The sequence below is a fragment of the Marmota monax genome, unplaced genomic scaffold (assembly GCF_021218885.2).
Source record: "Marmota monax isolate L192 unplaced genomic scaffold, Marmota_monax_Labrador192_F-V1.1 WCK01_AAM20220418_F8-fsc00210, whole genome shotgun sequence".
NCBI lineage: Eukaryota > Metazoa > Chordata > Mammalia > Rodentia > Sciuridae > Marmota > Marmota monax.
In genome coordinates, this window is record NW_026695248.1 from 1157664 (window position 1) to 1178320 (window position 20657).

At 33.7% G+C, this 20657-nt stretch overlaps 1 protein-coding gene across 14 annotated transcripts in view; it reads right to left on the reverse strand.

The window, feature by feature from the left end:
• The window catches only part of Tsga10 (testis specific 10), a 114134-nt gene that overhangs the window by 54511 nt on the left and 38966 nt on the right, over positions 1 to 20657 (reverse strand). For all 14 annotated transcript variants that reach the window (XR_006850919.2, XR_006850918.2, XR_006850917.2 and 11 more), the window contains 3 exons: positions 20098 to 20268; positions 19931 to 20008; positions 18972 to 19123 (listed from right to left, as the gene is read on the reverse strand). Coding sequence is in view for 11 of the 14 variants with exons in the window: in XM_046440338.2 (XP_046296294.1) it covers positions 18972 to 19123; positions 19931 to 20008; positions 20098 to 20268 (401 nt within the window). In the remaining 3 variants the exon portion in view is untranslated. The remainder of the gene's footprint in view (positions 1 to 18971; positions 19124 to 19930; positions 20009 to 20097; positions 20269 to 20657) is intronic.

Consider the following 20657-nt stretch of genomic DNA (forward strand, 5'->3'; position numbering starts at 1 on the left):
CTAGGCACTGGGAAATAATAACAAGGAATTTCCTCTGGGGATTCCTTTTTTTTTTTTTTTAATTGGTTCTTTTTAGTTATACATAATAGAATTCATTTTGATATAATTGTACAAATATGGAATGTAAGCTATTCTAGCTAGAACCCCATTCTTCTTAAACCCAAGATAAGATCTCAAAATAGAATTTGTTTCTAGGTTGGTCATATAAACCTGAGACACTCAGCAAAACCTCTCTGAGACATGCACAGAATTTAAAGCCCAGAAAAAGTCCTACTAAAAATGGATACAAAATTCAAAATTACCAATTCTTACTGTATTAAGAAACCATACAACCTATTGGTGAATGAAAGTAACCAAATTATATTGTGTGCATGCATAAGGATGTAAAAATGAATCCCCTAAGTATAATTGTGATGCACTAATAAAAAACATATTTAAAAAAAAATACAACCTTAGTAAGAGTCCAAAAACACAAACTAAATTAGATCCCCAAGAACTACAGAATATAGCACTACCAAATAGAAACTTAAAAGCAGACATGTTTAAATACAAAGACATAAAAATAGAATAAAAAGAAAAAACAGATTTGAAAATAACCAGAAAGCTTCATGAAATTATACTAATATCATTACAATTTTAAAAATAATACAACTCAATGGACACGTTAAAGACAGACAAAGCTGAAAAGACAATTAAGGACCTGGGAAATCTTCCCATCTCATAACCGTTTGGATTTTTGCTTTTTTTTTTTTTTTTTTTAACCCTCTAAAATGAGTAATTTCCTCTAATCTGTTTTTTTCCCCTCTCTGGGAGCTACATGCCCAGCTTCTGGACTTCTCTGTATTTTTGTAACTTTCTTTAAACTATGAAATTATTTTAAAGCATTAAAACAAATTAACAAATTCCCAGACCCAGGCCACACAAATAAACCAATTAAATACAAATCTTTGGCAGGGGAATCAAAAAAAAAGTGTTTTTTTTTGTTTTTTTTTTTTGCCTAAGTTCCTCATCTGATTCCACTCTGCAGTCTGAGTTGCTAAGAAAAGCCTCCTGGTACTGCTTTACCTATAGGAACAAAAGGTGAGAAACTGACAAAGGAGGTATATGTGAGGCAAAAGAGGACAGTAGTTTTACGGTGTCAGGGCCTCTTCATCCACCATACACAGATAAAACATTCCAGTATACATTATGGCCATTTTAAGCTGTTATACTACATTACAAACAAATATTCCCCCAAATAACCATAAGATCTCTGTCAAACACTGGGAACCACCTAATAAGAAAGAAGAAAATGGAAAACTACATGCATAATCATAAATTATCAAATCCAGATCAATAAATCACTAATCATAAACCAGGCATTCAAGAAAAACAAACCTTAAAAATTATGCTGATAGTTTGTATTGCAGAATCTTGCAATGTCATAAAACAGATTTTTAAGAATTGTCCAGAATATATTTAGAAATGGCTTTTACCAAAGCCTAAAGGGACTCTAGTGTAAATTACCTAATATGCAGTTTTAAGCCCTATTTGGGGCTTAAAAACCAACTCTTTCTTGTAATCTCAGTGGCACAGGAGGCTGAGACAGGAATCACAAGTTCAAAGCCAGCCTTACCAAGTTAGCAAGGCCCTAAGCAATTTAGAAACACCGTGTCTCAAGGGGCTGGGGTTGTGGCTCAGTGGTAGAGCGTTCACCTAGGATGTGCAAGGCACTGGGTTCGATCATCAGCATCACATAAAAATAAATAAATTAAATAAAGGTATTGTGTCTAACTACAACTAAAAAAAAACAAAAAAAACACCCTGTCTCAAAATAAAAAAGGGGTTGGACATAGGATGTGCCTCAGTGGTTAAGTGCCCCTGGTTTCAATCCCTGGTACATAAAAAAACAAAAAAACAATTCCTATGTGCAGTCTAGGTAGCTGATATCCAAAACCAGGTTCTTTAGATCTCAGAGATATGTGCACACCCATGTTTACTGCAGCACTATACAAAATAGCCAAGAGGTGGAAACAAGCCAACAATGGGTGAATGCATAAAGAGAATGTGGTATACACGGTAGACAATTATTCAGCCTTTACAAGAAAGGAAATTCTGTGTTATGCTGTCTAACATGGATGAACTCTGAAGTTATTATGCTAAATGAAATAAGCCAGTCACAGAAATGGAAATAATGCATGATTCTACTTATATGAGGTACCTAAAATAGTCAAACTCCTAAGAACAGAAAGTAGATGTGATTCTGCAATCTGTATACGGGGTAAAAATGGGAGTTCATAACCCACTTGAATCAAATGTATGAAATATGATATGTCAAGAACTATGTAATGTTTTGAACAACCAATTAAAAAAAAAAAAAGAACAGAAAGTAGAATGGCAGATTTCCAGGGGGAAGGGGAAATGGGGAATTGGTTAATGGAAAAAGAATTTCAGTTTTCAACATAAAAAAGTTATATTTATTGTAAAACAACATGCTTACAGTTAGTATTATTGTATTATATGCTTAAGATAACTAAGATGCTAAGGTTTTATGTGGTTTTGGCAATAAAAGCAGACAAACAAGAAAATCAGAATTCTGCCATAGATGTTCATTTTATTCCTTTGTTGAAAGCAACTATGATCCTTGGTCTAGTTTAAGGTGATTTCTCTCTTAAGTAAATCTTTCAAAAATTGAAAACCTAACTTTGATAAATCAATTAATAAGGTACACCACTGGACATGGGTAAAAGTCAGTGTAATATTTTATAGGTGCTAGGGAAAAACCATCAAAGGACTAGCAATCTCCTTATTCCTTATATAAATATATCTTACACCTCACAGAACTTTATATCTGCACCATGGGACTCCTCTGATTTCTCTGTATGATCTTACTCTCCAAGTGATTTGCTATTTAGTTCATAAATTATTCTTTTCATTAGTCTCAGATGTAAACATTTTCACCCAGCCCTAAGGGAACTTCATTCAAAGCCACTCAAATTGATGCTTTTACAGAAACTCATTTCTAGCCCAGTGGAATCTCCCAAGAAATTCAAACCAGTGAAATAGAGAATTCTATAGATAACATTGATAAACCAAGCTATAAGATGTGGTAATGGCTTTTTATAGTTTCCAGTCATCACTTAGTCATTTTTCAGATATTACAACCAATAGTTTACTAGCAGAAACTGAAATTGATGGTGTACTACCTGAGAATAATGCTAAGATTTTGAATTTATGATGAGAAACCTTCACCTATTATAAACTTCAACACATACAATGGCATGCTTCTTTAAAAAATGTGACATAATCAGAACCAAATAATAGATTTTTAAAGCAATTTGGAAAGTAGCCTGTCAAGTAATTTTTGTGGTCAGAAACCAGATCATTATGTTCCTCAGTCTGATACTGAGACATGACACACAGTTGCCCTCTGGTGTCCTAGAGTACTAGAATAGATTTTTATACACACACACTGTGGGTTGAACCCAATGGATCTACATCCCTACATCCCCATCCCTTTTTACTTTTTATTTTGATACAGCGTCTCACTAAGTTGTTGAACCTGGCTTTGAACTTGCAATCCTCCTGCCTCCGCCTCTGACATTGCTAGGATTACAAGCATGCGCCATCACACCTGGTGTAGAATAGATTTTGGATTTGAAATCTGTTTAGCCTCAAATTTCAACATGAAAAAGTTATGGAGATTCATTGCAAAACAACATGCTTACAGTTAGTATTATTGTATTATATGCTTAAAATAACTAAGATGCTAAGGTTTTATGTGGTTTTGGCAATACAAGCAAACAAACAAGAAAATCAGAATTCTGCCATAGATGTTCATTTTATTCCTCATTCCCCAAAATCAAACTGAACCAGTCACAGAGTCACTGGACATAGAGACTAAATTTCTTCTTCTAGATCTCTCTATCATTTGTTCAACTATATGGGAAATTCTAGTATCTTGAACCTAAGGAGTTAGATGCAAAGGTGCAGATAAGACATTTTAAAAACTGTCTCTGGGAGGAATTCTGAAAAACACTCCAGCTTTTAAGTATTGGCTTATCTGTAACAACATAACTACTTAGAAAGCAAGGCTCATTGGAACAGAATAGAAACACTGAAAATGAGTCTTGTTTTGAAACACTAGAGTTTGTTCTTTACCAGCAGAGAAAATCAAACAAGTTACTCAACAGTTAATATACTACAGTAACCAAAATCTGAACTGTATTATTTAATTAAAACCTATTAATTAAATTTATGTGTACAGAAATCATGTAAAGGGAGGACTGTCTGTATGTAATATGCACACATAGGCAAAATTAATCAATGGTAATAAGTGCAAAGTGATAGGGAGAAGGGAAACTGAATGGAAAAGGAAGTAGGGAATTATCTGGAGGGAAGGAAATGTTCTCTTTTCTATCTTTCATATATTTTTTAAAGTTGTGGCTACACAGGCATAATATATGTGTCTAAACCCATGAAATTGACTTTTTATTGTACCTTAATTATCTAAATCTAAAAATATATAATAGTGTCCCCCCAAAAAAGGTAAAAGTGGGGCAAAATTTTAAAAGAAATTCTGAAGATTATTCTTCTGACAGAAAAAAAATTGATAAAAGGAATGTAGGGCAATGAAAAGAAAAAATGGGCAGATATATAGGCCAATCTACACAAGACCCAACTAAGCAAACAACTAGTGTGTCTTATTAAGAGTGTGTGTGTGTGTGTGTGTATATATATATATATATATATATATATATATAAACACACATACATATAAATATATATATATATATTTACACTCATATACTATTAAAATATTGAACCACAATGGCACATAAGTTGAGAAGGAGCTTCTAAATGGAGATCCTGTTCTAAGGTCCTTGTGATTTCTCAGATAAACATTAAAAGAATAAAGAATCAAAAATCAATCCAAGGCAGGAAATGAGAAAAAAATGATCATATGTAGAACAATAAAAAGCCGAATGACATGCTAGCTTTAAACTAAAAGGTATAAATTATAAAATGATCCAGTTGCAATATAAAGATAGATTTAAAGACGTAATCATGTTTATGAAAGATAGCTAAAACAAAGATGTGGAAAGGTTAATAGTAAAAGAATAGTAAACATTTTTCATGAAAATGAATACCAAAAAAAATCTGGCATAGCTACTTAAATATCAGACAAGAGGTAAGAAACATGATTAGAGATAAAGAAGATCACTTAGTAATATAAAATTTCTAAGTTTATATGTTCCTAAGGACATACCTCAAATATATAAGGAAAAAACTGACAGCTCTACAAGGAAAGTATATTCACAATCAAAATGGAAAAATTCAACATACTAGAAATTAAAATAGACATGAAAATGATATAAAATTTACTGCAGAATATTTGAATAACATAATTACAAACTTGACTTAATAGGTAAATAAAAAACATACCTAAATCGCCAGGCACAGTGACATATACCTGTAATCCCAGCAGCTTGGGAGGCTGAGGCAGGAGAATTATAAGTTCAAAGCCAGCCTCAGCAACTTAGAGAGGCCCTAAGCAACCTAGTGAGACCCTGTCTCAAAATAAAACATAAAACATGCTGAGGATGTGGTTCAGTGGTTAAGCACTCCTGGGTTCAATCCCCAGTACCAAAAAATAAAATAAAAATAAAAATACACAGCTCATTATCAGAAACTAACCGTAAAATAGAAATTAATAAATGTTAGAAATATAAAACTTAACAGTATGCTCTTCAAAGTAATTAAGTAATAAATCAATCACAAAAAGATAACTGAAAATTCATTGTGATTTTGGGTTGAGATTGTGGCTTAGCGGTAGAGCACTCACATAGCATGGGCAGGACCCAGGTTCGATTCTCAGTACCACATTTAAAAAAAAAAAAAAAAAAAAAAAGGCATTGTGTTGTGTCCATCTACAAAAAAGATATTTTAAAAAAATTCATTGTGATTTTGAACATTTAAAAAATTATGCTTATGCCAGGTGCTATCATCCAATTCAGGAGGCTGAGACAGGAGGATCACAAGTTCGAGGCCTGCATCAGCAATTTAGAAAAGCCCTAAGAAATTTAGCAAGACCCTGCCTCAAAAATAAAAAGGCTGTGGATATGGCTCAATTGTGAAGCACACCTGGGTTAAATCTCTGAGACCAAGAAAAAAAAAATGATGCTTTTAAACAACCAATGGATCAAATGGGAAATAATATTAGAAAAAAAAAACTTTATGAAGAAAATAGTACATATCATAGTTTGTGTAGAATACATCTAAAGCATTTTGAGGAAAATTCATGGCCTTAAATATTTCTATTAGGAAAAAAGGGCCCAAAAGATAATAAGGTAAACATTCATCTGAAGAAACTGGGGGTAAGGGGGGGCCAGCAGAAGAAAGAAAATAATGAGTTAGTGAAATAATAAAGAAACAACAGAAAAGATCATAACCAAAGCAAAAAGCTGATACACTGAAAAGACTGATATCCACCAAATCCAGAACAGAAAAATAGGAAATCATTCCATATTCTGTGGACATAAAAATGTTCATAGGCTATTATAAAGAACATTATGAGGAACATTGTTTTAAAAATTAGACAGAATGTATAAATACCTAAAAAATATACTGACTGGAAAAGGAAGAAAAGTTTAATTGCTTCTTTTTTAAAAAATATTTATTTTTTAGCTGTAGTTGGATACAATACCTTTATTTTATTTATTTATTTGTGTGCTGAGGATCAAACCCAGGGCTTGCACGTGCTAGGCGAGCGCTATACTGCTGAGCCACAACCCCAGCCCTTAATTCCTTCTTTATCTATTAAATAAATGAAATAAAAACTTTCCCTTATAGAAAGGTTGAGACTCCAGTGGCTTTACTGGTAGGTTCTACAACTCCAATTTTACCCAAAATCTTCCAAGCAATGAAAGAATATAAAATGATTTTTATCTAGTGATGAAACTCATTGCCAATCAAAATCTTACTTAGGCCCAACTGTAGCCATGGAGGAGTCAGACACAAAGAGAGAAATATCTCCAGGGTGGGAAGGGAACGGATTGCCATGATGGATAACAACTCGAGGACTAGCACCAGCTCCTCATCTTCATCTTTCTAACAGCAAACCAAGTCAGAAACAAACATCTCCAAGAAAGAGTCAATTCAGCATGAGAAAAACTCCAAATTCCCTTCCAACAGCACCAAGAGGGCTTAGAAGGAACTGGCAGAGATCACTTTAGATAGTCTACCTAAGAGTTGTGCTGTCCCAAAGGAAATAACATCTATGAAGGAGATCACCATTCCAGGGCCCCAGGATCCATGTATGAGGGTGGTATACTCCTTCCTGATGTCACTTTATACCAGAGTATTCCTTCAAGTCTCCAAGGGCTACATTTTATATAATAGCCCACCTCTCTAATATTTAATCTGGGGTCAAGAAGTTATTTGCCTGAACATATTAAGACACAACTGGAGTCTAGCACTAATCATTTCTAAAGTCCTCCTTTTCATCTGCTCCTTTCTTACAAACTATAATCTTACTCAGAATATGATAGAATAGCCAGTCAGTGGAACAAGAGATGTGCTACACATATTGGATTTTCACATTATCTGTCACAAAAGAAAGTTGCTTATGATTTTGAAGGGGTAGGGAAGAATGGGAATTGTTAAAGAATAGGTATCTCTATAACAGATACTACTTATTTAGTCTTATTCCCTAAAATTTTATATTTTTGTAATTTATCTTTCCATAGTAGACAGAATTTTGCAGAAAAGAACACACTGAGACATTTAGGTTGAGTTGCTTGTATTCTACAAGTTTAAAAAGCTTAATTTTGTACAGGTTAAACACATGGCCATTTATGTGAAGTCCTCTAAGAATACATACTTTTTGTTCTTGGAAGGGAACACTGATATTTCACAGTTTTTAAAGTAGTCATCTTGTACATATAAAATGGACAAGTTGGCCAGAAGATAATATTTTACTTTATATGCCAATCGACTTTGTTGTGAAATGATTAAAGGTGTCAGGACTGTGAAACCCCTTAGGGAAATATCTTCAGCAGTTAACAGTAAAGTGTGGAACAGGAGTTGCTCAGTGGGCTGGTTTTATGTTGTGCATTACTTAATTCTGTATTTGTTACTATGATAATAAAACAGTACTTCAAAAAAGTATTAATAGGATTTTTCTGTTTTTATTTTTTCTTGTAGGGGATGGGCTCTGACCAACCTACTCTGAAGTTTATATAGAAATTAGAAATGCAAAGAGCCAATAATAGCAAAATAAAATGGGAAAGGCTTATAAATCTGACTATGTAAATAAATTTTGTTAGTCAACAGATAGTTTTAAGAGAACAAAACAGGGCTAGGGCTGTAGCTCAGTGGCAGAGCGCTTACCTAGAATATATGAGGCACTGGGTTTGATCCTCAGCACCATATTAAAAAAATAAATAAATAAAATAAAGGCATGCTGTCCATCTACAACAATTTTAAAAAAAATTAGAGAGAGACAGAGAGAGAGAGAGAGAGAGAGAGAGAGAGAGAGAGAGAGAGAGAGAGAGAATGCGCAAAACAAACAAACCAAAGAGTGAGAGAAGTTACAAATAATCAACAAAGGACTGGCACCTGGAATACATACAAAGAATTGTAGAACATAAAGAACAGCTTCTACACCTGCTGTAAGTTTTAAAAAGGCAACCAAATAGATAAATGGGGAAAGAATATAAACAAGCATTTTACAAAACAATATGTAAGATAATTGTATGAAAAGGCACTCAACCTTATTAATAATCACAAAGTATAAAACAAAATCTCTTGGGATGCACAAGTTGTAAAATTATAAAGTAAGCAGAAAATAATTACAAAAGTCAAAATGATGATTTTTTTTCAAGAAGCTGAATTGCTATGACTAAATAAAGAAGCACACATAAGAAACTTCTAAAGTGGCTGTACTGTTCCATTTCTTGAACTGGGGAGCAGTTAAGCAAATGTCCATATTATAATTCATTCAGGTGTCCAACTGTCTTCTTCATTTTTGTGCTTTGTTTTGTTTTTGCAAAATACTACTTATGAAAGCAATATACTAAATCACCAAGGATAACAAATTTATTTATCTATGGTACTGGAGACTGAAGTGAGACTTAAGTGTTAAGTCTATAGGCCACATTTCGCCTCTCCTTACCAACAGAGTTCCTTGATAATCATAGTGAAAGAAGATGCAGACACTCACTGAGGAATTCTCAGAGAAGCCCCAAATCAAGAGGAGACACCACAAGAAGAAAATGAGGACCCTATAATAGGAACCAAGTTACAGTAAGACAGGAGAAAGTTCTGATATTCAGTAAATAGAGTGATTATAGGTAATGATAATGTGTCACTTATACCAAGAAAGCCACAAGAAGTGATTTTGAATGTTTTTATAACAAAGAAATAATAAAGGTTTGAATAGATAGAAATGTTTACTCTGATTTGAATGTGACACAATTTACAGTACTGAAACATCATGTAGTAAATATGTACATAAATATGTACAATTTTTATGAGTCAATTTAAAACTTAAAAAAAAAATTCAACAAATTTAAATGTGGTGTGTATATATATATATATATATACACAATAGAATATTGTATATGTATATATACAATAGAATATTATTCAGCCTTGAAGAAGAACGAAATTATGGCATTTGCAGGTAAATCAATGGAGCTGGAGAATATCGTGTTAAGTGAAATAAGTCAAACCCAAAAAGCCAAAGGGTGAATGTTTTCTCTGATAAGGGAATGCTGATCCATATTGGGGGCAGCGGGGTGGGAAGGAAAAAGTAGGGAAGAATGGAGTAACTTTAAATTGGGCAGAGGGGAGTGGGAGGAGGGGAGTGGGAGGAGGGGAGTGGGAGGAGGAGAGGGGAAGTGTGGGGGTGGGAATGATGGTGGAATGAGATAGACATAATTACCCTATATACATGTATGATTACATGACCGGTGTGACTCTGTTCCGTGTACAGCCAGAGGAATGAGAAGTTCCATTTGTGTACAATATGTCAAAATGCATTCTACTGTCATGTATAACTAATTAGAACAAGTTTTTAAAAATAAAAAAAATTCAACAAACTTAAACAAAAATCAAGACAAAAGAGGAATCTGAAACTTCTGGTACCTATAGCTAAAAGCAAATATTGAATACAACCCAACTCCTAGCCAAGTTAACAGGAACATTCACACAAAAGGCCTCTATGTCAGTTGCTAAAGTTTAATAACACATATTCTTCAGCTTTCAACAACAACAAAAAAATTACAAGGCACAACAAAAGGCAAGAAAAATTAAAATGAAGGATCAGAACCAAACACAGATGTTGGAATTCTGAGATAGAAAATGTAAAATAATCATGACAAATGGTTTAGGTAACTAATGGGAAAGTAAGCAACATACAAATGGTCAATGCAAGCAGAGAGGCAGAGTCTGAAAATCAAAAGGAAATTCTAGGAACAAAAAAATATTGAATGTGACACATCCATTTTTCTATGAGAAATGAAGAACGCCATTGATGGGTTCATCAGTACATGGAATACAGCCAAGAAAAAGAATCACTGAGCTTGAGGAAAGTTCAACAGAAAACTGCTTAAACTAAAATGCAAAGTGGTGCTCAGTGGTAGAGCACCTGCCTAGCATGTGTGAGGCACTGGGTTCAATTCTCAGCACCACATATAAATAAATAAAATAAAGGTCCATCAACAACTAAAAAATAAAAATTTTTAAAAATTAAAAAATAAATTGCAATGAGAAAAAAAATGAAAACTAGGATGGAGCATCTAAGAACTATAGATACACTTCAAACAAAAAAGGATAAAAAGAATAAAATTGAGCATAAGAAATATTTGAAGTAAAAAATGCCCTGGAACTTTCAAAATTAAATACATAATATCTACATGCAGATAATTACAAAACATTAACAGAAGACTCAAAAATGATCAAAGAGTATTTCATGTCACTGATTTAAACATACAATATTAAGATTTATAGATTCAACACAATTTCAATTTAAATCCCAACTAGCTATTCTATAGTTGGTACAAAATAATTCTAACCTTAAATGGAAACATAAAGACTCAAAATAGACAATACAGTATTGAAGAAGGCAAAGTGTGAAGGCTCACATTACTTGTTTCAGGGCATAATACAAAGCTATAGGAATCTAGACAGCATGGTTCAGCAAGAGAACAGACACAGATCAATGAAGCAGAATAGAGAGCTGAGAAATATATTCAAATAATTTTTGACAAAGAAGTAAAGGACAATTCAGTGGAGAAAGAATAATTTTTTCAATAAATGGTGCTAGAACAATTTTAGGATGTCCATAGTAAATTAAATGAACCAAACACAGACGTTTTTCACAAAAAATAACTAAAAATGAATCACTGGCATTTAAGTGTAAAATGCAAAACTATGTTAACATAAAAATTATGTGTTTATAAATACAACAAAAAAGCACAATCCATGAAAAAGTTGATAGCTTAACTTTAATAAAATGAAGGATTTTTGCTCTCAAAAAATAAAGTTAAAAGAATAAAAAGACAATGCATAGACTAGGAGGAGATATTTGCAAACCATATAGCTGATAAGAAAATGTTCCAAAAATATACAAAGCACTCTTAAGACTCAACTATAAGTACATAAACAATTAAAAATGGGCAAAAAATTTAAATAGTTCATGAAAGAAGATATACAAATGGAAAATAAGCATATGAAAAGATGCTTCACATTGTGTTATTACAGAACTAAAAATTATAACAATGATATATCTGTATATTTATCAGAATAACTAAAATTCAAAAATCTGAAAATACCAAATGCTGACAGCATGTGGAACAACAGAAACTCTCTTTAATTGCAAGTAGGAATGCAAAATGGTATAGTCACTTTGGAAGACAGTTTGGCAGTTTCTTACAAATATAGTTTCACTACACAATCCAGCACACTACGCACCTAAGTATTTACTGAATTGGTTTGAAAACTTATGTCCGTACAAAAACCTACATGCAAAAATTTATAGCGACTTCATTTATAATCACCAAAACACATGGGACCAAACAAGATCTCATTCAACAGGTACATGGATAAACAAAATATGGTATATTTCACAATGTAATATTATTTAACAATAAGAAGAAATGAATGATCAAGGTACAAAAGACATGAATGAACCTTAAGTACATAATGCTAACTGAAAGAAGCCCACCTGAAAAGATTTCATACTGGATTATTCCAAATATGAGACATCCTGGAAAAGGCAGCCACTACTTCAGTTAGATAGGTGATCAAGAACAAAATCAGGGGCTGGGGTTGTGGCTCAGTGGTAGAGTGCTCGCCTAGCATGTGCGAGGCCCTGGGTTCGATCCTCAGCACCATATAAAAACAAATAAAATAAAGATATCATGTCCAACCACAACTAAAAAAATAAACATTTAAAGAAAAATCAGCACTGTTAAATCGTATTGACTATATGTACCATGGATGCACATACCCTAAGATGGCATTTTATCTCTGGGATCTTTCTCCCAAAAACATATTACCTCAATCTAATCATGGGAGAAATTTAAGACAAACCCCAATAGAGACACAGTCTACAAAATACCTTATGAGTACTCCTCAAAATTGCCAAGATCATCAAAAACAAGGAAAGTCTGAGATTGTCATAGCCAAGAGAAGCCTAAGGAGGAATGACACCTAAATTTAATTTGGCATCCTGGATGGAATCCTGGAACAGAAAAAGGATATTAGGAAAAAACTAAGAAAATCTGCATAAAGTATTAACTTTATTGGTTCATTACTTACAATAAGTACACTTATAGTAATGTAAGATGTTGCTAGAGAAAATTGGGTGTGAGGTATATAGGAACAATCTTCACAATTTTTCCATAAACTTAACTGTTCTAAAATACTGCGTCTATTTTTTTTAAAAGACAACTGAATTTTGATATGCTAACAATAAACAATTGAAAAGTAAAATTTAAAAACCAATTTACTGTTGGCAAGGATGTAGGGAAGAAGGTACATTCATACATTGCTGGTGGGACTGAAAATTGGTGCAATAACTCTGGACAGCAGCATGAAGACTCCTCAGAAAACTTGGAATAAAACCAACATTCGACCCAGTTATCCCACTCCTTGGTATGTACCCAAAGGACTTAAAATCATTATACTACAGTGATGCAGCCATATCAATGTTTATACCAGCTCAATTCACAATAGCTAAACTATGGAACCAACCTACGTGCCCTTCAACAGATGAATGGATAAAGAAAATACATATGGTATACATACACAAAATGGAATAATGCTCAGCCATAAATAAGAATGAAATTATGACATTTGCCAGTAAATGGATAGAACTGGAGACACATACTAAGTGAAATAAGCCAGTACCAATAAACCAAAGGCCAAATGTTTTCTCTGATATGTGGATGCTAACACTCAATGGGGGTGGCAAGGGAGAACAGAAGTTCACTGGATTAGACCAAGGAGAATAAAGGGAAGGGATGTGGAGATGGGATTAGGAAAGACTGTAAAATGAATCAAACATTACTATACTTTGTTCATATATGAATACATGATCAGTGAAACTCCACATTATTTACAACACAAGAATAGAATCCTAAATAGAATAAGTCATACTACACACACACACACACACACACACACACACAGTCAAAATCACTCTATTATCCTGTATATCTAAAAAGAACAAATAAAATAATAAAAAACCCCATTAATAATAGCATAAAAATATGAAATACACAGGGATAAATCTGACAGAAGACGTGCAAGATCTGTACACTAAAAACTCCAAATCGCTGCTGGGAAATTAGAGACCTAAATGAATGGAGATACTGTGTTTATGAGTGGGAAGGCTCAATATCATTTTATCTCCCCAAATCCAATAAAGTTCTCAGCAGGCTTTTTTTTAATACATTGTGAAACTTGGTTATAATTAACTTCCTAATTCCAAATCATATTTCAGAGCTACTTATCAATGATAACATGATGCTAAGGGTGGAAAAAGGGTGCTAAGAATATACAATGGAGTAAGAGAAGTCTGTCTCATCAACAAGTGGCACAGGGAAAATTGATTACCCCATGCAAGAAATTAAATTGGACCTTTATCTTACCATACACAAAAATCAACTCAAAACCGATTAAAGATTTAAACAGAAGGACAGAAACCATTAAGTTCCTAGAAGAAAACAAAGGAGGACAAGCTTCATAATACTGATCTTGGCAATGATTTCTTAGATATCATACCAAAGCCAAAAACAGGCAAGTGAAACTAGACTACCTGAAACTACCTAAAACTCAACAGAGTATAAAGGCAACATAAAGAATGGAAGAAATTGGAAACCACATATCTGATAAAGTGCTAATATCCAAAATATATAACAAATTCAGTCAACTCAGTAGCAAAATAATTACATAAAACCCCTCAGTTTAAAAATGGGCAAAGTGGGCTGGGATTGTGGCTCAGTGGTAGAGCGCTTGTCTAGCATGTGTGAGACACTGGGTTTGATCTCAGCACCACATTAAAAAAAAAAACACAAAAAACTAAATAAACAAAATAAAGGTATTGTGAACATCTACAACTAAAAAATATTTTTTTAAAAATGGGCAAAGTACTTGAATAGACAATTCTCTAAAAAGACATACAAATGACCAACAGGTATATGAAAAGGTGCTCAACATCATCAATTATCAGGGAAATGCAAATCAAACCCACAGTAGGATACTACCTCAAATTCATTGGAATAGCTACCAAAACCAAACAAACAATAGAAAAACTACATACAGATTTTGGTGAGGAAGAAACTGGAGCACTGTTCACTGTTGGGTTTGGGGGAAGCACATGTTGAAGCCACCATGGGAAACAGTATGAAGTCTCTTCAAAAAATTAAAGATATGAGAAGTATCATCAATAAGATGGGAGAAGAGAGCTCAGACTTCACCTTTTACCACAAAGAAACAACCAGATAGCTATCCATGAAAGAAAATATTTTAGGAAGGGTTCAGTGTCCAATTAAGAACCAACAGCAATATGATGGAAACAAAAAAAGAGAGAACAACTCAAAGTATTCCTGGGAGATGAGTATACCTGAGACATCTGGAGGTGGCTAGAACAACTGAAGGCAGGGGCCACTGTATTAGCCATGTGGTGGATGCCACCATGGTCTCCAGTAGCCTGCTCTACAAGGGTCATTGGTAACTTTCACCATGGAAATAAACTATCAGGAATATCTACCATAGACCCCCTAGAGAGGGAGAAGCTGATACGGTCCTACCCGCAAGAAGGAGTCAATGTTGTGCAGCCCTTGAACAGGGCATTACCTAACCTGCCTGTGTCCCAAACCAGAGATGCTTTGCGCATGCCTGCATCTCAGACACCAGAACCACCACTTCAGTCTAGAGCCAGATGCCACAGTCCCTCTGCATGTGCTTCCTCTGCCACTTCTCCTCATACACCTATGCCTCAGATATCTGGGATACCACCATAGTGAGTTAGTTGATGGCTGGGCCTTAGAGCCATTGTTACTCCACATGTACTGAATTCCAGTCCCTCAGTCACTCTGAAAAAACTAGCCACCAGTGCAGCAGACATGTCTGAATCTCCATTCCCAGAGCAACAGTAGCTATATACAGCTGTGCACTGGACCTGGGCCCTTAAGCCATCCCATGAGTGTCCACACAGAGGACACCAGTGCCAAGAGAGATACCTTGGGCACAACTTCCCTAAAGGAGACAACGAGATCAGAAGAACTGCAACAGCCCTTGCCATTGCTGTAGACATTCACAGCTTCAGCTGCTGAGGACCTCTGAAACCTCTGTTGACACCAAATTCATCTGACAGAGCTGCATGAAGACTATACCACTGTGCCCTCACCAGAGGCTGAGCTGCTACACTGCATCCAGAGAGCACCCTTGCACCAACCTGTAGGTAAAGATCTTCCCTTGCTGGAATCAGTCTGTAAAATCTATGAGGTTATTATTTCTTCAAATGTAAAGACTTCAACCCAAAGGAACAGGAACAAAGAAAGCAAAGAAACTTGACACTACCAAAAAAACACAATAATTTTCCAATAACCAATCCCAAAGAAATGGAGATCTACAAACTGCCTAATAAAGAATTCAAAATAATTACTTTAAGAAAGTTAAGGCAGCTCAAGAGAACATAAATAGACAACAAAATCAGCAAATCAATATACATATATATGAGCATCTAAAACATTATGTTAAGTGAATTAACACAGTTACAGAAGGACAAATACTGCATAATGCCTCACTTATAAAAGAAAAGCTAAAAGGTAGTTGCTAGTGGGTGGAGAGAGGGGAAGTGAGCAGTGCTCTTCAAGGGACACAGAAGTGTAGGAATACAAGATCTGCTGCAAAACATTGTTCTTATAGTTAACATTAACAGACACTTAAATATGGTGCTGGAACAACTGGACATCCATATGCAAATTTTAAAAAAGGGAACTTCAACTTACACTTTGCACCACACACAAAAGTTAACTTGAAATAGATCATAGCTAGAATTAGAAAACTACTCGGAGAATACACTGGGAGAAAATCTCAGTGATCTTAGCCTTAACAGAGATTTCTTAAAAAGAACACAAAATACATGTACCTTTCTTCAAAATTATTTGAAATAAAAAATATTTGCTATTTAAAAGATAATGTTAAGAAAATAAAAGGGCAAGCCACAGACTGGGAGAAAATATCAGCAAAACAGACCTGACAAAGGCTTTATGTCTAAAACAGAGGTACTTTTACTTAAGTAATTCAGTAAAAGTGTACAAAAGATTTGAAGAGATATGTCACAAAAGAAGATATATGGATGGCAAATAGACACATGAACAGATGCTGAAAAATCACTAATCATTAGAGAAGGGCCAATTAAAATCATAACATATACCTATTAGAAACACTAAAGTTAAAAAGACAATGTACTCTAATGATGGTGAGGATATGTAACTACTGAAACACTCATACACTGCCAGTGCAAATGCAAAATAAAACAGTACAACCACTTTGGAAAACAGTTTAATTGCTTCTCCAAAAGTGAAACATACCATGACTTAGAAATTTCAATCCAAGAAAAATCAAAGCATTTGTTCACCCAGAGACTTACTTAGGAATGTCCTCAGCAGTTTTGTTATAGCCCAAAACTAGAAACCCAAATGTCTACATACCTATCCATACAATGGAACAATACTCAGTATCAAAAGGGATTATTAATTACATATGGCCACATGAATGAATCTCAAATAGTCATGCTTATTGAAAGTAGCCTGACAAAACAATTCATACTGTATGATTTCATGTATTATAAATTTTAGAAAATAAAAAAAAACTCCATAACAGAAATAAAATCAGTGGTTCCCTGGGGATTGGTTGGGTAAATAAAGGATTAGAGATGGGCAGGAGAGACTTCTGAGAGTAAAGGATAGGCCACTATCTTGACTGTGGTGAGTTTTATAGGCACATCCACGGGTCAAAACTTAGCAAACTGAAGGTACAGTTTATGGTATGTCAATTACACTTTAACAAAACTCTTAGGACAAATATGCATCAAAAAATCCTCCAAATTATTATTTTTGGTACTAGGAATTATTATTATTTTGGTATCAGGGGCACTTAACCACTGAGCCAAATCCCCAGCCTTTTTTTGTACTTTATTTAGAGACAGGGTCTCACTGAGCTGCTTAGGGCCTCGCTAAGTAGCTGAGGCTGGCTTTTAACTATCGATCCTCCTCTGCCTCAGCCTCCTGAGCTGCTGGGATTATAGGCGAGCATCCACTGCATCTGGCTCCCTAAATTATTATACCTCTATCTGTTATCATAGCATGTAATCTACTAAAATGCTTTTAAAGAATGTCTAAAGCCATGGAGAAATGCTTATGGCAAATGATTAAATGAAAATGGCCAAAAATGAAACTATACAAAGGTGATCTCAATTACACAGAAAGCTATGAAATATATGCAGGCAAACCAATTTTGAGCTCGAAACAGTTCTGTATCAATTATTTTCCCCTGGGTTATGAAAATGGGAGTGATTTAAATTTTTTAGTACTTTACTTTGCAAGGTTTTCTTTGTTGTGTCTTTCTTGCTTTATTATTACTTTCATTTTATTTGAGTTTTCAATACTCTTATAAGCAGGAAATGTTTTTTAAAAAGGGAAGGGAAAGAATTTGAATATTTATCTGTCCTGACAAGCAACTCCAATCAATGCGCCACAGATCATGGAAAGATTAAGGACATACTGGGATTTAATAATATATTTCACAATCATATCAACCACCATTTTTCAAATATTCACAGATGTACTGAAATTCAAACTTACTGAATTTGTACAACCTCTATTTCTCACATCAACAAATACTAAAAGTAAAACCGCTAAGATAGAAGTCTTTCAAAAATATATTCTCACATACATATTACCTATGGGCTACTTTAATTGATATTTCTTCTGCTACTCTACCAATATATAGGAAGAGTTAGGTGATATATTCAACGTTCAATTAATTAAGTTCTACCACATGATCCTATTTTTCTTTATGACTTTTCACGATATTCTAAACCACCTTTTCTAAGCTACTATCAAACCTGTGCTTTATGCTTTTTTATATTGTTCATACTGCAGAACAGAATGTAAAGTTATTAAATCAAATTAAACAATTGAATACCAAAATTGAATATGCTCAATACCCGGAAGGACTTTGTAAAAGCTATTTCAGATAAGCTGAGGCATTACCCAAATGTAAGGTTAATATTACTTGAAGTATACTTCCCAGTTAAGTGTGCCATTTACAGTCTCTGATCTTGGGGAAATCATTCAATGTGTCCTGAGGTTTCTACAGCTGCTTCATAATAATCCTCTCAGAAATAAAATTTAATAATTTTCATTATAACATACACTATAAACCATTAGTTATTTAATAGTAATTTAATTTACCTCAAAGAATTATTCTCTGCTTTTTGTCTTCCAAGTTCACTTTCAGTATCCATTGCTTTTCTTGCTAGTGATTTCATTTCTTTTTCCACAGTGGTTATGGTTTCCTTCATCAAAGTCATATTTGACATTTGCTCCATACGTTCATCATCAAGCTAACAAGTAGAATGACAAAGTTACTGTCTTCGCTAAAAAAAAAAGAAAACAGCCAGAGCAGTCTTCCTGCAGAGACATATTCCCTCTGTACAAACCAGATTTATGGCAAAATTTACTTAATGTGATGATCAGATTAGACCTAAATGCTATGGAAGATTGTATGAATAAGGTATAGAATAGTAAGAATAAAAGCAAATCATTGTGTAGCCTTTTTATAAAGACTAATAAAACATATCAGTCTACATTTTTCATTCTGGTTCAGTTTGACTACAGTATGCACACTATCTGCAAAAGGATTTATTTGCTACCCAACATCAATAAATTACACATATAAAGCAGGATTATGAAAAGAAACATAATTTTTCTAATTTCTTTTACTTATTATAACAAAACTATAGATAATTTTATAAATATACTCAATTAAACTTGGTGAAAAAAAATCAAATTCTCTTAATTCTGATTTTATAGTCATAACATCTATTTATAGCATCTCAAATTCTTTATTATATCTTCATATCTAGCAATATTATCTTTAACAAAATAAGGAAGTAAAGCTACTAAAATTCCTGAGAACACATTCTAATAGTTTTTTTTTTAAATAAAATACTTTGCAACTAACACAAAAAACTTTACTCACATTTTCAGAAGGAAATAAGTAAAAAGTGACTGTTTACATCATACATATCACCTTAAGGACTATAAACGCTATCTTAGATAAGTAAAATAACTTCTCTGAACAAAGGGAAAAAAAGGAAGGGTTTTAAAGCCACTGAGGTTATTAGCCAAGTGATTTTTTTTTTTTTTACGTTATGAACTGTACACTCCAGCTCCTCAATCCTTTGCTCCAAATGAGCCTTCTCGTTAAATGCTGTCTCTTGAGCAATCTGTTTAAAAAAACAGACAAAATAAAGTGCTTTTAGTGTCAATCTTTTTGTGTTTCACACATGTTCAGATAGATAAAACTATTCCAAACCTTTAGCCTTTCTCTCAGACTATCTCGCTCTGTGGTCATTCTTCGTAAATCAGTAAAGGCCACATCTCTTTCAGTCTCTACCCGCCGGAGAATAGCATGTGCTGTTGTTGATTTTGGAGACTTACAGCTTTTCATCATTTCCCTTCGAAGTCGGGCAATTTCTTCCTGTGCCTATTATTCAAATACATAGAATTTTTTAAAACAAGCTTTAAACTAAATATAATATAGCTTATACCTAACTGGTTAAAGTGCAAGCCTATATTAATATTTGTTCAGTAAGGAAATGTTACCATTTTTATTTTCAAATACATTTATACAAATAAATGCAAGTCAATTAATTGAAATAGGAGTTTGCTTTATAATGTCTTTGCCAAGTCATTGCAACAGAGAAGGTTTTGCTAAGAAATATATTTAATATACTCCATTTATCTATTTTGTGGAATAAATTTGAAAATGGCATAAATCACACAGAATACTGGTTTAGTGAATATTGCCATAGTGTTTCTGTCTCCAAGTGTATATACCATTTCCATCTCTGGGCTACTTCTACACTGACAGAA